Source organism: Lodderomyces elongisporus, chromosome 6, assembly GCF_030384665.1.
Source record: "Lodderomyces elongisporus chromosome 6, complete sequence".
NCBI classification, from domain to species: domain Eukaryota; kingdom Fungi; phylum Ascomycota; class Pichiomycetes; order Serinales; family Debaryomycetaceae; genus Lodderomyces; species Lodderomyces elongisporus.
This window is the reverse complement of record NC_083678.1, coordinates 835,413-850,416: the sequence shown is the minus strand read 5'-3', so window position 1 is coordinate 850,416 and position 15,004 is coordinate 835,413. Positions and strand designations below refer to the sequence as shown.

General features: G+C 38.3%; 4 protein-coding genes across 4 annotated transcripts; 1 reads left to right on the top strand and 3 right to left on the bottom strand. All coding sequences in view use genetic code 12, as the record gives it.

Annotated features, from left to right (window-relative positions):
• Positions 1 to 23: 23 nt before the first annotated feature.
• On the top strand, positions 24 to 5,547 carry PVL30_004791 (uncharacterized protein; the record flags this gene model as incomplete). Its single annotated transcript, XM_001524890.2, has 2 exons — positions 24 to 29; positions 415 to 5,547. 2 exons carry the CDS (start codon positions 24 to 26, stop codon positions 5,545 to 5,547), a joined length of 5,139 nt encoding a protein of 1,712 aa, XP_001524940.2.
• Positions 5,548 to 5,902: 355 nt separating this feature from the next.
• Positions 5,903 to 8,308, bottom strand: PAN3 (PAB-dependent poly(A)-specific ribonuclease subunit 3; the record flags this gene model as incomplete). The annotated part of the gene is made up of 1 exon (XM_001524889.2): positions 5,903 to 8,308. One exon carries the CDS (start codon positions 8,306 to 8,308, stop codon positions 5,903 to 5,905), a length of 2,406 nt encoding a protein of 801 aa, XP_001524939.2.
• A 682-nt stretch (positions 8,309 to 8,990) lies between these two features.
• Positions 8,991 to 11,765, bottom strand: PPR1 (Fungal specific transcription factor; the record flags this gene model as incomplete). Its single annotated transcript, XM_001524888.2, has 1 exon — positions 8,991 to 11,765. One exon carries the CDS (start codon positions 11,763 to 11,765, stop codon positions 8,991 to 8,993), a length of 2,775 nt encoding a protein of 924 aa, XP_001524938.2.
• A 689-nt stretch (positions 11,766 to 12,454) lies between these two features.
• On the bottom strand, positions 12,455 to 14,704 carry PVL30_004788 (uncharacterized protein; the record flags this gene model as incomplete). The annotated part of the gene is made up of 1 exon (XM_001524887.2): positions 12,455 to 14,704. One exon carries the CDS (start codon positions 14,702 to 14,704, stop codon positions 12,455 to 12,457), a length of 2,250 nt encoding a protein of 749 aa, XP_001524937.2.
• Positions 14,705 to 15,004: the final 300 nt, after the last annotated feature.

Here is a 15,004-nt window from a genome sequence, read left to right as displayed (position 1 = left end):
TAAGTGCATGTATATATATATATATGTATGTATATTTATGTTGTAAATGAGGATTTGGAATCTTGAATCTTGTTTGCCTGTGAGGTTTTTTTTTTTTATTATTATTGTTTCTCCGTTCATTCGTTTACGTTTGCATTCTCTCGCGGTCTCGATATTTTCATACCCCAGCCCCAAACGCGAGATCAAACCTCTTCAAAGTAGTATCGTAACACTACAGCATAAACAAATCTAATCCCCAATCATCTGTCACCAGCAATTCGTCACTAACAACTTGCAAAAATTGGCTAACAATTTGTCAGCATAATTTACCTTTTTCTAAAAAAGAAAAATAAAAGAAAAAGAAAAAAGAAAAGTATTAAAAAGGGATAAACACACTAATATCAATCCAATTGATCAAAACTAAATTTTATTTAGCACCCTGAAACAAATAAAACTGTGCTTCCAGTAAAGCAGGAAATGTCTAGGTTACACAATGAAGCTAAGGTCTCTGCAAAGGATAAGAAGTATATTCAACAAGTGGAGAAAGTGCTAGCGACATTTGATACTCTTGACGAATGGGCTGACTATATTGCATTTTTGGCGAAATTGCAAAAAGTTTTGCTTGGTCATGTCGAGCAACTAGCTGCCAATACTGAATTTTATGTCCCCAGGGGTCATGAAGTAGCCCACTGTCTAGCATTGTGCTTATCTCCTAACCTTCCCAATGGTGTTCACCAAAAGGCATTGAGTATATACGAGCTTACTTTTCAAAATCTTAGTTCAAAAAGATTGAATATGGAGATCAACATCTGGCTCCCTGGCTTTCTTCCGTTACTTTCTTATTCGTCTATTCTGTTAAAACCATTGCAATTGGACGTTTTCAGAAATGTAATATTTCCAAAACTTGACAAAAATAATGAGCGGGCGATGACAAAGCCGATCCTTCTTTCCTTCTTGGCTGCGCTTGAGGATGAGACTTCGGAAGTATTCGAGGAAGTAATCAAAACTTTGGAGCTTTTCAAGAAACAAATTGCTGACGATTCTCAATTCTGGCATTGTCTCTTTTTATGTATCATTACCAATCCTGAGAGAAGAGTTGGTGCTTTGAAATGGTGTGAACGGTTTTTGCCTGATTTCACCAATACAAAGGGGGAAGACGGTATGCCTTTAGTAAGCGAAGAGGCTCTAATGTGCCTTAAACCTGAACCTGGCCTTTTAGCCAGAGCACTTTCTGTTGGCATTGAAATCACGCTGTCAAGCGAAATAATTGTTAGTCGAGGCTTTTTCGATGTCTTGTTATCGCGATTGCCTCTAGACAGTTATATTTTTGAAAGTAAAGTTCCATCAAATGATAAAAAATCATTAATCATGGCATGTTGCAAATTGGTTTTGCGCAAGGATATGAGTTTAAACAGAAGAGTCTGGACTTATTTTCTTGGACCCGAGCATGATGGAGACAAGAAGGGGAAAAATCGACAAACTTATTTCAAAAAGAATGTACTACAAACTTTAGAAACAGGGCTATTGGAATTAATTAACTCTGATGCTACTTCTTTGCCTAGCTTATCTACTTTGTCTACTACATCCTCCTCCGCCTTTTCTTCGTCTACAAGAATTGAAGGGTATGCTATAGCTGCTCATTTGATAATGGATAGATGGGAAATCAGTACCGAGCTCACACCAAAGATATTTTCTCCGTTATTGAGGGTGGCTTTTCAGAGCAAGGAGCTAGTTGGCGTTAGGGAAAGTGCTACAACGTTTTTTGATGAAACACAATCAGCTTATATGTGGCGAGAGATTGTTAAGGAACTTGCCGTTAATGGACGCGAGCCTGATTACAATTTTATAGAGTTTGCAATGAGCAATTTAAATACTCAAGAGGATGAAGACTTGAAAGTTCATATTCCCTTGGTAATTTCTTGTTTGCTTCAAAGACAGTTTTTAAACAATCAGATGCGTGAAATTTTGGAAAACCTTATAAGTCAAGTTCCCGAAGATGTTTTAAAGGAAAATGATGGTGAATTTTCCATTTCTGATGAAGATTTCAAAAATGCAGTTTTAGAATGGTACGAATCGTATGATGATATAGAACAAGGAAACGAAAATTCAAAGCCGTGCCCATTCTCCCTCAAGCAAGTCTTGGCATATGTGAAGATAAGACTAAAGAAGTTGCTTTTGGGCGAGACTGGATACGCAATTGCAAATGAAAGAGCTTCGGAATTACTAGCAACAAAACTTGGAATTATGTGTCAGGAACCAGAAAAAAAAGTGATTTTAATGACTATTTTGGACAAAATAAGCGGATTGAAACCTGCACCACAGAATGTCTCTACAGTAATTGAGATGTTTAATTTTATCAATAGAATTCTTGGGAGTCAATTATCAAAATATGCAGATGCAATCAAGAGAGAACAATTTACTCGGCAAATTCTTATTCATTTGTGGCAATCGCTTATTTCAACGAGTCCTGCAATGTTCCAAGTCGAGTCGATCAAATGTTTGCTTGATTTGCAACTCATGATATCTTCTTTCGGAAAGATTGAGGCAGGCTTAACGCAACTCTTTTTGGGAGCTTCGCCCAGTGAAAAGCTTGTTGTTTTTGAAACAATCTGGTTACACACCTCAAGTGGTGGCGAGCTCGATCAAGCATTGCAACGTCAACTAGAGATTCTTTTTGATGTAATGAATAAAGAAAACCTTGCCTATAGTAACAGCAATAAAATAGCATTTGAGTTGATGGTGGAGAGAATATTGCGAAACAAATCTAATAGATTCTTCAATCTTTTGATCAGTCCAACACTTTTCTTTGATTTTATGGATAATTCGAGGAATCAAATTGCGAAAGGTGACGATTTATCTTTGTTTGCATATTATTTGAGGAACATTAAAGCTTGTATCGACCAGAATCCAAAGATCATTCGTGAATACCTTGGCAAAGATAATATCAGCTCGAACGAAAGGCTTGTCAATCTGTGTTCAATAATCAAGACCAATGGATGGGAAAACTTGAGTTACAAAGGTTTACTTGTTGCGGAATACAACAATTTCATAAACCTCGATGTTAAAGTATGTTCAACCTTGAATAGACAAGAGTATTTCAAATGCGTAGTTTTGTTTTTTCAAGTTTATCAATTGCTCATCACGGGGACCGAGAGGGATTTTAAAGATTTATTTGACAATTTGTTAAGGATTTCATTACACTATCTCGACCTATCTGCCGAGTTTAGGATTACTGAAACAGTACCAGTGCTTGCCAGATGTATTTTGCATTTTATAAACTGTTCTGTAGAACACAATATTGATTTGAACTTATTGCATGTTGAAGAACAAAATAGGGATCCAGCAATAATCTCATTTCTTGTTCTAGCACTCAAAAGGTCATCAAACCTTGTTACTATAGAATCGTTGCTATCCTTGCTTCAGAAACTAATTCATATCTTTGGCGAGTCCATGTTTGGAGTATTACTTATTTTAAATGATGCATTGGTTAGTAAAATAAATGGAATTTTCCAGAGATTAGTTGAATTTGAAGTTTTTAATGATGACGAGGAATTTAATCCAACAATGAGACTTTTGTTGGTGGGCTTGGAACAACTTCTTACAATAAGCCATGGTTACTTGATGCACTCTAAAGTGCGAGCTCAGTCGCAGCAGCAAGCCGAAAAGAACCAAGAAAGTGGCGGATTTCTCAATAATGTTATACAGGGTGTTTTTCAAATCGAATCACCTTCAACGAGAAGCAGTGAGGAGTACAAGTTGTATTCTACGCTTATTGCTTTTCATGATGCAATCAAAACTCTTTACAGGATCTGGAGCTGGTCGGACGCGAAACATGATATACCGCTCAAGGGTGTGGTTACATATTCACACCGATCATTGACTTATGTATCTTATGATATCAAATTTAGGGCAAAAGGAGTATTGGATACAATTTTTGACCTTGAGAAACAAGAGGTTGTTACTGCATTAGTTGCTTCACATGGCGATATGCTAGGTACTTTGAAACTTTTGAACGTGTTGGACCGAGCACGATCCCAAATAACATTGCCCTGCTTGATAAATTGTGTTATTTCCACGTGTAACCCACAACAACTTCCGCCAAATTGCAAAACGTATATAGATTCCGAGATGTCACCAAAACAGCTGACAGCATTTTTGGTTGCATTCTATGAATTGATGGATGCAGATACTTCATTAGAAGTATGGTCACAGACTGCTGACTTTTTTGACAAGGTATTGGTTGAGTTTCCAAAGTATGAGCTTGTCATACCTGATGTATTAAGAATTTGCAAAATTTTGGCATTGAAGGCAAGCTCTTTACGAAGTGCTGATTCAAAAAATAAGAGAGCGCTTTCAGAGTATTTTTCGAAGATTCTTCTTCAATATATCAGTACATCGCTGCTGGCGCTGGTGTTGACACTGACATTAAAAAAGAACAAATATTCTATTGAAAGTGAAGAAAGTGAGCAAGGAAATGAGCAAATTGCTGTTTTACTTGAATTGATACCGCATTTTCTGATTATTGTGCCGGAAACAGACAAATGCGAACTGCTCATTGTGAATATACAGAACCATTCATTGTTTACCAAAGGCTCGCTGGTGAAGAAAGTCACCACTCTAGTTCAAGGATCTACTGAGTTGCTAAAACTGATTGGTACTCATTATAATAGTAAGCATTGGAGACTGTTGATGCATGACTTGTTTCAAGACTCTGATTTTTTTATGCTGCCAATAGTGAAGACCTTGGATTGGTTAGAAATAATGACTATTTGGCTACAAACTGATAAGTCTAGGTTCAAAGAAAAACTTTCCAAAATGTCATCTGCGTCTTCAAATGCTACTGGAAACCTATTCTCGTGGGGTGAGGCAGCTGAAGTTGAGAATAAAGTGAACATTCTCAAGAGACTCACTTATATGTTGTTGGTGCAACCAGAAGATTTCTACATTGATAGTGTTGATTCGATTTTTGAGACTATAAGAACCGTTTTGAGTGTTTCCAATTGCCCATATCCAATCAGAATAGAGATTACAACAATCTTGAGGGCGGTAGTGTTGAAGTTTAGTGAAGCCCATCTTCTTTCCCATTGGCCTACTATTATTCATGAGTTGGTGTCCATTTGTTACATGGCGGATAAACCCGTTAAGGAGCTCAATACAATACCTGCTGAAAAGGTACAGTTGATTTTATACGGTATGAAACTACTAGATGAACTATTATTAGTTGGTCGGGATGAATTCAACGTAAACTCGTGGTTATTTGTAAACTCCAGTGGCTATGAATCGAATAAAGACAAGGACTCGGCACTGATTATTGACCATATCGCTCACAATGTGGATTTCACAACTTTTAAAATAGATGCAATTAGACTACCCAATAGTACCAACCTGGATGAAAGATTGCGCCCGCTATTGGAGAATGTGAAGCACTTGGATCTGATTGCACAATTGAGATTGTTTTTCGACTCGCTCAGTATGATTCACTACGAAAGAATCTACAGTTTGAAAAAAGTTGACTACGACGCTTGTGTCCAGGACATATTCAACGACTTGATGGTCTATGGTAATTGATGGAGAGATTATTGTTTTGTTCTGCAAGACAACTCTATTACAAAAGAACTCTTTTACAAAATAGATTTAAGCAAAAATAAAGTATATTGTTTCTAAATTTGTGTTTCCACTTTTTTTTTTCTGTCTTATTTGTGTACTTTTTTCCCTTTTTTTTCACTTTTTTTCTTTTTTTTCACTTTTTTTCTTTTTTTTCACTTTTTTCCTCTTTTTCTCGATTTTTTTTCTCCTTTTTTTTGTCCTTTTTCATTCCAGATAAAAGCACACTCAATTATCTATCACTTGCAACCTCTGGATTATTTATATAGATATATATATATATATATTTATTTCCTCATTTCTGGTTCGTTATGTATAATCAACCTCGCAAGAGTCTAAATTGAGTGTCGATCAACTCTTTAATCTCTTTGAATGTTATAATCATGCACTCTTTGTCACTAATCAAGAGTGTCTTTTCGTCAATTCCACAATCTAGTTTGTTCAAGTTCACCAAAACTCTATCCATGTTAACCACTTTCTTTCCGTTTGGTCCTACCGAATTGAACAAGTTTTCCTGAAAAACCTTGATAATTTTTAACCGGTTCTGGCTATTTAAATCATAGGTGGGCATTTCGCTGATAATAAAATTGATCTTTGTCATGAGTCTAAAAAGCCTTGCATTCTCCAATTCGGTTGACAATTGCAGCTCAACCCAGTCATGAGAGTTTTGCAACTTATTCATCAAAGTCATAAAGTGGCTAGATATGTATTGCAGTATGAACTGATCCATATCAAAGCTATACGGTTCCTGCAACAAGGATGGATCAGTCAAAACTTGTAAAACATCTAGAAAGTTTTGGCTTAGTTTTGTAGAATTGGCCAAGTTTTTCAAAAGTGTACTGGTCAAGCTTGCTCGCAAATTCATAGGCAAAAGCAATGCACTCAACTCCAAAAGTACCTTTCCGAGATCAACAATGTCCAGTGCCCTGAGTCTTGCAAACTCTCTCTCCTCATCCTCCTCTCCACTAGACGCATTTGCGTTTGACGCACTGAAACTTAAAACCTCGCTTATACCACACCCACTGAGTTTTATACGATCCTCGGTTGTGTTTATGATTTTACTCAAATCTATAGTTGAGCGCAATGCTAACTTTTTAGCATGTATGGCTGCAACGGCATTTACTAGCTGAGTAAGATAGGACCATAATAAATCCTCAGTAATAGGAACAACACGTATTCCCTTTTTATGGCGCTCAAGTAAGGTTGTCAGATTGGGGTAGTAATCATAAACAAAGCAAAGTGATGCACCATTGGCACCCACAACTTCATTACCAGCACTTGAGTTGGGGCTCGAAAAAGTATTGCTAAATGCCATTGTTGTGAAAGCATCTCGCAAAGCCACTATATTTGCATTATTATGCAACGATTTCCATTTACGGATGTTCCTGAATGGGGTTTCATCAACAATTTCATTACATGGCTCAATTTTCCTCAATGCATATAGGTTGCCATCAAAGTTAGAATTGCATTTGAATAGCACCGTGCTTTTTCCTGGCCATATCTTGCTCGAGGAATCATATGACTTGTCAATTGGCACCAAAGAATGGTATGAATTCACGTGATCTGGTAAGCTCAGATGTTGCATTGTTTGAAGGCTTGCTTCGTTTTTGCGGTGCAAGCTCTCTCGTAATTCATTAGGGAGAAAAAGTTGCTGAGAATCAGTTTCGTATTCTTTTGTAGGTACTGCTAGTCGAGGTGGAGGTGCAGGTGCATACAAGTGGTATTGCAATGGGTACATCGAGGCCGAGGGTGGCTGGTTTCGCATACCCCCGCCTTGTGGAATAGGCAGAGCAGAGGTATAGAAGCCTGCAGACATCGGAGCTGAACTCATGATACTTGACGGTGTCAAATGAGAAGGTGGTTGAGTCTGTGCTTGAGGTTGTTGTACTTGCATATGCAGTTGCAATTGTCCTGCGGCTGATGACGGCGGTATCGCATTTGCGGGTATAAAGGGCTGTGATATTTGGGGTTGCAACAAAACATTCAAATTTCTCCCCAGTTGTGTTTGGTTTAAATTTTGGAGACCTAGTTGCTGTTGTTGCTGGTGCTGCTGGGGCTGTTGGGGCTGCTGGGGCTGTTGGGGCTGTTGTTGGTGTTGGTGTTGGTGTTGTTGTTGCAGTTGTAAATTTGCCGGCGCTGTTGAACCAGGGTTATTACCAACCTGAGCTGCTACTGAAAAATCAAACCCAGTTGGGGTAAATGATGGAGTGCTAGCATTAAATTTCTTGGACGAGTATATACTTCCTAAGCCCGATGTCGCCAGCTTCGAGTTCAGCTCCTGAGAGATTGGACTCTCATTTTCTGGTTTAAATACAGGAGCATCTCTAATCCTGGGTGATAAATTCGAGAATTTACTTGCTAAATTGGTAACGGCTGTACCTTTGGCATTATTGACTGCTGGCTGAAATAATGGAGAGTTTGCATCAAATCTCCTCTTTGATTGTGTTTCCTGTGAGTTTACCATTCCATTAGATTGGATTGCTTTGGCTCCTGTTCCTGCTCCTGCTCCTGCTCCTTTGTTTCTTTGAGAGCCCGGTACCCCTACTGCTGTTCCCCCTTGCCGTATACTCTCTTCTTCCTCTTCTTTTTGTTGTTGTTGTTGTTGTGGAGTAGTAAGTTGCTTGTTGTGACTAAATGCACAACCTTTGTCCTGGAACTTACAATACCCATATATCAAGATGTTCTTACAAAGAACGTCTTTCGCAGAATCAAGATTGATGTTCATGTATCTATCGTAGTTATTATCTCTATCTTATATCTTTTCTGCATTCAAAATCTAGTAGGGTGGTCCTCCTTGAAATTTATTTTCCTAAGCTTCTCCCACCTTTAGTAAGATTGTTTCCCAAACCTTAATAAATATTTACCCAATCAATTTTAAGCTCTTTTGAGTGAATTTGATGATTTAAATAGCAACAATGTCTATTCAACAGAGAATAGTTCTGTGTGTGTTTATATTCTTTTTTGTCTATGAGATGTCAAGGGAGCTTTTATTAAATCTTAGTCTCCTTGTTAATCCTGTCAATTCTAGTAAGCTTCTTAATTCTATAATTCCTGTTTCTAATGTTATCGATGTTGATGTTGTGAGAACGCTTTTGTGCGCGAACTTTTGATGACATTATTCTGTTAAAATTAGTCTACTATATGCAGGCCCACTTGAAGGTGTTGAAATATCTATGGTGCGAAACTCAGAAACACACCTTAAACCCTATTTTAAGCACACAAATTACAACCCAAAGATGGAGAATATGTAGAGAACTTTTCTAAATAATGACAGAGCCACTCATTAGTTATCCTTTAGATGTATATACATATGTAAATATTTGTGTGTATACGTGCATATAAATCAATGAAGACAACTAGATCCAAAAAGAATACACAATTTGTTATATACGATGGTGAATTATTTTTTACCTCATTGTAAAGAATTCATCCCAGATCTTCTCGTTCGGCATATTGTGCATCAACTCAAATGTCATCTTGGCTTCCCGGTTATTACCAGGACTAGATTTTTCCAGACTCGTATGTGCTGTTTGAGTATGGTCAAGCTCTTTGAAGAAGAATTCCAAATCATCCTTATTCCAATCTAGTCTATCGATATTTGGGAACGGCGATACTGCGACTGTTGAAAGGGTATCCAACGCAGTTGGTATATGAGAATGAGAGTTTGGGTGAAACGATTGCGTTTTCTCCGCTCCAAAAGAGTTTTTACCTTCAACGATTTGACCTCCGGAGGTAAATTCAGGTGAGTTTAGTGGGTTAAGCGCATCAAGCTCTGTGACTAGCGAAAACAAGTTGGAATGAACATTGCCATTATTGATCTTATAGAGAACCTCACGATTTACTGGCATTTCATCATTTGGGCCATTAGAGTGGTTATTGGTTGTAATAGTACCAGTAGTACCATCGGCAATACCAGTACCATTATTGATATCAGTAGCGTTAGTGTTATTATTAGCATCCTCTTGATACTTCATCTTGATGATAACCATAGTCAAATTACGGAAAATTTCGCAACAGTAGCTTGCAGCCTCGCATTTGTCCATGAGCGACAGCAAGACCTGTAAGCAGTTAGAAGTATAATACTGCACTGAACTGAATGGGTTTAGCTTTCTGATTTCTTCGCTATTGTATAAAGTGTAAAGGTAAGAAGTTCCCGCCATAAACAAATTATGGACACCGGCCCAAGTATAGTTTACACTTTTTGTAATGAGCAATTGGACGTATATGTCAATAATCTCTTTTGCCGAGGTTGCAACTTGTTCGAAATCCTGTAGTGACAAATTGAAATGTCTTGGACCCAAACCATGAATATAAAGCAAGGTGTGGTGATAGTTCAATCTGAAAAAAATTGGGTTGAAATCACAATTCATCTCTCGATGAGAGGGCACATTCATATACCACACTCTCAATCTGTACAGAATGTCGTCCTTCCATTCGTTCAAATCTTTGTACTTTCGAGGGATCTCACTGCCCGTGTACAATATCTTAGTCACTTCACTTTGAATTTTTCTGATGGTGATGAATGCATTTGAAACTGTCTTGTAACTAATCACCTCAGTGTCGGTACTATTAGTGTTGGTGGTGTTGGTGGTGGTGTTGTTGTTGTTGTTATTGTTGTTCGAACCATAACGATCTTGAGATCTGTCACCATAAGCAGTAGAGTAGTCTTTGGGTACTAGCTCCAGATCATCCAAGACTGTGGGAAGTGGAGTGTTGATGCTCTCATCAGGTATACCAAACGGTCTATCCAAGTAAAAACAAATCTGACGATCAATGGTATATGTACACCAGAATAGTCGTCTGCGTTTGTCACGAGTATATTGATCGATATTGAAATTTTGCTTCGACTTGGTCTTAAGCTCGTTCTGAAGGTCCAAATCAACACAGAGACGTAATGCATCGCCCATGATATACCAAATCCCAGGGTTGGTTGGTCGCATTATTGCATAGTACGCGTAAAGAAGGATTCCTTGCAAGACATTTAGTTGATCTAGATTATTATTCTTTACATCGTCATAGTACCGCATTGCTGCCAATCTGAAAGACTCAGAGATATGTGGTGGATACCTTAAATGGTGTACAGAAGATGCAATGGCAAACACCAAATTTAAAAAGTACAACGGCTTGTAGAACCGCCTTGGTGGTTTAATTGTACTTGAAATTTTCTTGACATTAGGGTTTGGATCTTTGCTCTGTGAGAGCAATTGCTGAATTTGTTGCTTGTACTCATTAAACCAATAATCAAGTGATCCCTCACTTTCAATTTCATCTCTCCAAAATTCCTCATTGATGGCACCATTATTACTGGCAAAATTGAATTGTTTCTTAGCCACTGGTCCGTATATGGGTATAAATATATTTCTTATAAACTCTTCCCTGTGGAATATGGGAAATTGTGGATTGCATTGATGAAAGAATATTTGACAAAAATGCAAAGCAGTGCTTTTGGGAGGTAATACGGCCGCCTCCTCCTCTTGTCCTTCTTGATCTACTTGAATTGGTGCTGCTGCTGCTGTGGCTTCAACTGATACGCTCCTACTGACGCCCGAGTCTTCTGTATATGCTGCTTTTTCCTCGTTGCGTCGTTGTACCTTAAAAGCAGTTGAAATCAACTTCAGAAACGTTATATTCTCATCGCCGTGCTTTTTAGACATGCTATCGCCTGCACCGTGTGTTGCTGGTGCTGTTGTTGACGATGCAGTTGCTGTTCTATTTAAGGTTGGTGCAATGATTGGTTTTAGAGTGTTGCTCACTATTTCAACATTTCCATTGCCATCACCACTAAAGTTACTATGACCGTTGCTCATATAACAGATTCCACTCTCAGTGGGAGTAGTAGTAGTTGTTGTTGTTGTTGTTGTTGTTGTTGTTACGTTCTGTTTTTTCAATTCAACCTCCAATTCTTTGATTCGACTTTCCAAATGGACAATATAGCTCCGTGGTACGTCTCTTCCTGTAGCTATATCAAAGCCAACACATTCGACATTATGTGCCTTGCATTTATCGCACTGGGGAAACCCTTCACACTTGATCTTCTTGGATCGACACCTTTTACATGCTGAAATTGCCCTATGGATCTTAGATGAGCCCGCTCCACTGGTTGAAGCCAATATTGAAGGTGAGGAAGAATTCTGCTGCTGCTTCTGCTTCTGCTTCTGTTTTTTCTGCAAAGGCTCGGTCATTCCCCAATGTTTATATAAGTCTTTTGTCTACGCGAAGAAGATGGCGTGTTTCCTCTTTAAACTTTTTATCAGAATCAATTTTCAATTTTAATTTGAAAGTGTTTACTTACGAGTTACTGATAAGGAAAATTCCTCGCTCTCGCACTAGGTTGTTTGAAGCCGATAGCAAAATATTCATTTTTTCTCTCTCTTGTATTTTGTCTTTTTTATTTTTTTTTTGCTTTCTTTCACTCGCTCTTCTCCATTACCAAAACACTCGCAAACACACACACACACACACATACACATACATACATACACGCTCATGTTCTCTCTCTCTCTTTCTCTATCTTTCGTTTTTTTATTTTTATTATTATTATTTTTTTCGAACTATATTTTGTCCGAACCAACTTTGAGTCCCATAACTTCGAGGAGTAAGTGAGGGATAGATAAGTAATTTATAAACCAGTAAAAGAGTTACTTCAACAATTATATTATACATCTATTTGCAAACTACTTTTCTTTTCTTTTCTTCTCTGCTCTTCACCTTCTCCTTTGCTTTCTTGTTTTTTTCTTTTTTCTTTTTTCTTTCTTTTCAATTTTTTTCTATTTTCAAGATATAAAAGAAAAAAGAAGAATATAGAATATAGACAAAGGAGGAATAAACTTGTACTTGGAGTACAAGATCTACTCTTTTCATTCTTATTCCATTAAACATCAACGTGCTTGATTGGAGCATTGTCCAACTCATAGTGTCCAATTAACCTTGGTATAAACACCTCATATCCCACACTTTTACTCTTGACATCACTCTTATCTTGTTCCACTCTCAAGGTGGTGACCAACGAACTTGCAAATAGCGGGTACTCAATCTCTCTGTCATTTGGTTTCTGGTCTTTAAGCAAATCTTCGCTTTCATGACCGTCAAACACCGGTTGTGGGAATTTTCTATAGACTGCCTCGATCTCGTCGGCATTATCAACTTCGTCTCCCTCGAGTTTGGCTCTTGATTTGTACAAGACCGATTGCTTGGCCAATATCAAGTCCGACCAGTTTCTCTTGTTCAAAAACTGCTTGTTGTCACGTGGTTTCCCATCGGTGTCCTTCACAAATATTCTCAAAACGTCTTCATCTGTATCCCTATTGAAATGATGGATTTTGCTTCTCTTGTTAAGTAAAGTTGCCATTGCATCTGGTGGTGGTGCATTGACTATGGCAGACGAAACAACATTGAAGATCAAGCGTGGGTCGTGTTCAGGGTATTTTATAAGCTTCTCATTAAAACGTTGAATTTCTTGAGGATCACCCAACAAGTGCGCATGAGGATGGTGGTGGTATTTAGACTTTAATCTTCCAATACACCCGAGATGAACATCCCCGGATAAGATTGTAATTCTTACACCTCTCTTGGCCCCAAACTCTGTGAGATCCTTCAAGAGCTTGTTACGTTCCCTCTTGTGGTTCTTTGTACACCAATGGTCATTCAAGTCGTCCAAGACTTCAATCTCGCCATCAAACTCATTGACAAGACCCTTGTTTATAACACCCTTTTGTGCCAACTTTCTCAATGGAGCAAACACGGGGGAGCTCATTAAAGTCTCTAGCCAGACCAAACGGGGGTATAGGATGGGCACACCCAACATCACTAACAAATGTTTTGTTTCTCCCTTATTTGTTTCATCGCTCAACTCTTTTTTCAATCTGTCAAAGATGATCTTGTAGGTTTCTGGTTCATTGATTTGTTTAAGTTTTCTTTGTGTTCTGCAGTCAACTCCCAAAAGACTAATTTCTTTACCCAATCTCATGTATACCGAGTGATTCTTTTGCTTTATAAAAGGTCCATCTCTCTTGCTCAATACCCATGATGGATCTTTCGAGTGTAACTCTTCGTCGGGGTTCATTTGATGTTGGAACAACATGTAATATCTATAGGCGATGTTTCCAACCTTGGAGAAAATGGGTGCTGCCATTGTTGAGTCGTGGTACGAACCAAACCCATCGATTATATCGTGGTCATCGTAGATATTGACCAGCGGTATTTGTGACATTGCCAAGGGGAACAATGCCTCCAAGACGCGAGAGTTTTTACCGGTCCAGAACCCTTTACCAAACCAGTCCATATAGTGTTTCAAGTAAAACTTGCTAAACTCCTTGATGGTTTCTGAGTCTGCTGGAGCAGACCGTTTCTTTACTGGGTTGCTAGTCTCTAGCCATTCAGTCAATTTTTGCGAGTGCAATTTGATGGCGTCACAATAGATTTGGTCTCCGCCTCCGAGCATGACATGGTAATGTTGCTTTGCATGCTTGTTCAATACATCAAGCCAAAGTGAGGACTTGTACTCGTCGCAATCGCAAGCCAAGGAAAACCCATTACAGGAGTATGAGATGACATTCATACTCTCTTCGTAGCTGGGAATATAGAATTGGAATGATTTTTTGAAGAAATTGTCAATGTAGTACTCGACTTTTTGTTCATATTCAACTAGTTCCAACTCAACGTTGAATCTATAGAAGGAAAAGCCGTCTTCTTCGTAGTATTTGGTGGCTGGGAACTCACCAGTGGAAAACTTTGTGGCAGAAACTGGTCCTCTAGTTGCCGAGCCATTTTGTTCTTCTGCTGCTTCTTCTTCTGCTGCTTCTTCTTCTGCTGCTGCTGCTGCTGCTGCTGGACCAATTTTATAGGTAATTTGTGGTGTGTGTGTTTCTGGCAAATCCTTCAAGACCAACATGATTGAACCTCTATAGTTTTTGCTTCCATTTTCCAAAGTTCCTGCGAGTCTCAATATCGGACCGCATCTGATATCCAATTCTCCTAGTTTATCGGTGCTGTCGACCGGTCTTTCTTTGGGAACAGTTTTTCGAGATAGCTTGTTAATCTCGAGGTATTCATCCAATGGTAATGGGTCGAACCATGAGTCGTGTTGGGTTTGTCTATTGTCTTCGGTAGTAGCAGATGGCATTGCTTCTTTGGATATTCAGTAAGTGTTAGTAAGTATCGACCTATTTGTTTATAAATTTTGGTATTTAGCTTTTCTCCTTTTCTTTTCCAATTTTTTTTTTTCAACAAAATGTAAGCAAAGATAAGAAATGAAAGGAAGAAAATAAAAAAAAAAAAAGAGTGAAATAGCAAGTGAAGTTTGAGTATCTGTTTCAATTACAGTTTCAGTTACAATTGCAGTTTTGAATTTAGGTTAAAAGAGAAGAAGAAGAAGAAGAAGAAAGAAAAAAAGTAGTTGGTGGTGAGGCGATTGTGTGAATTG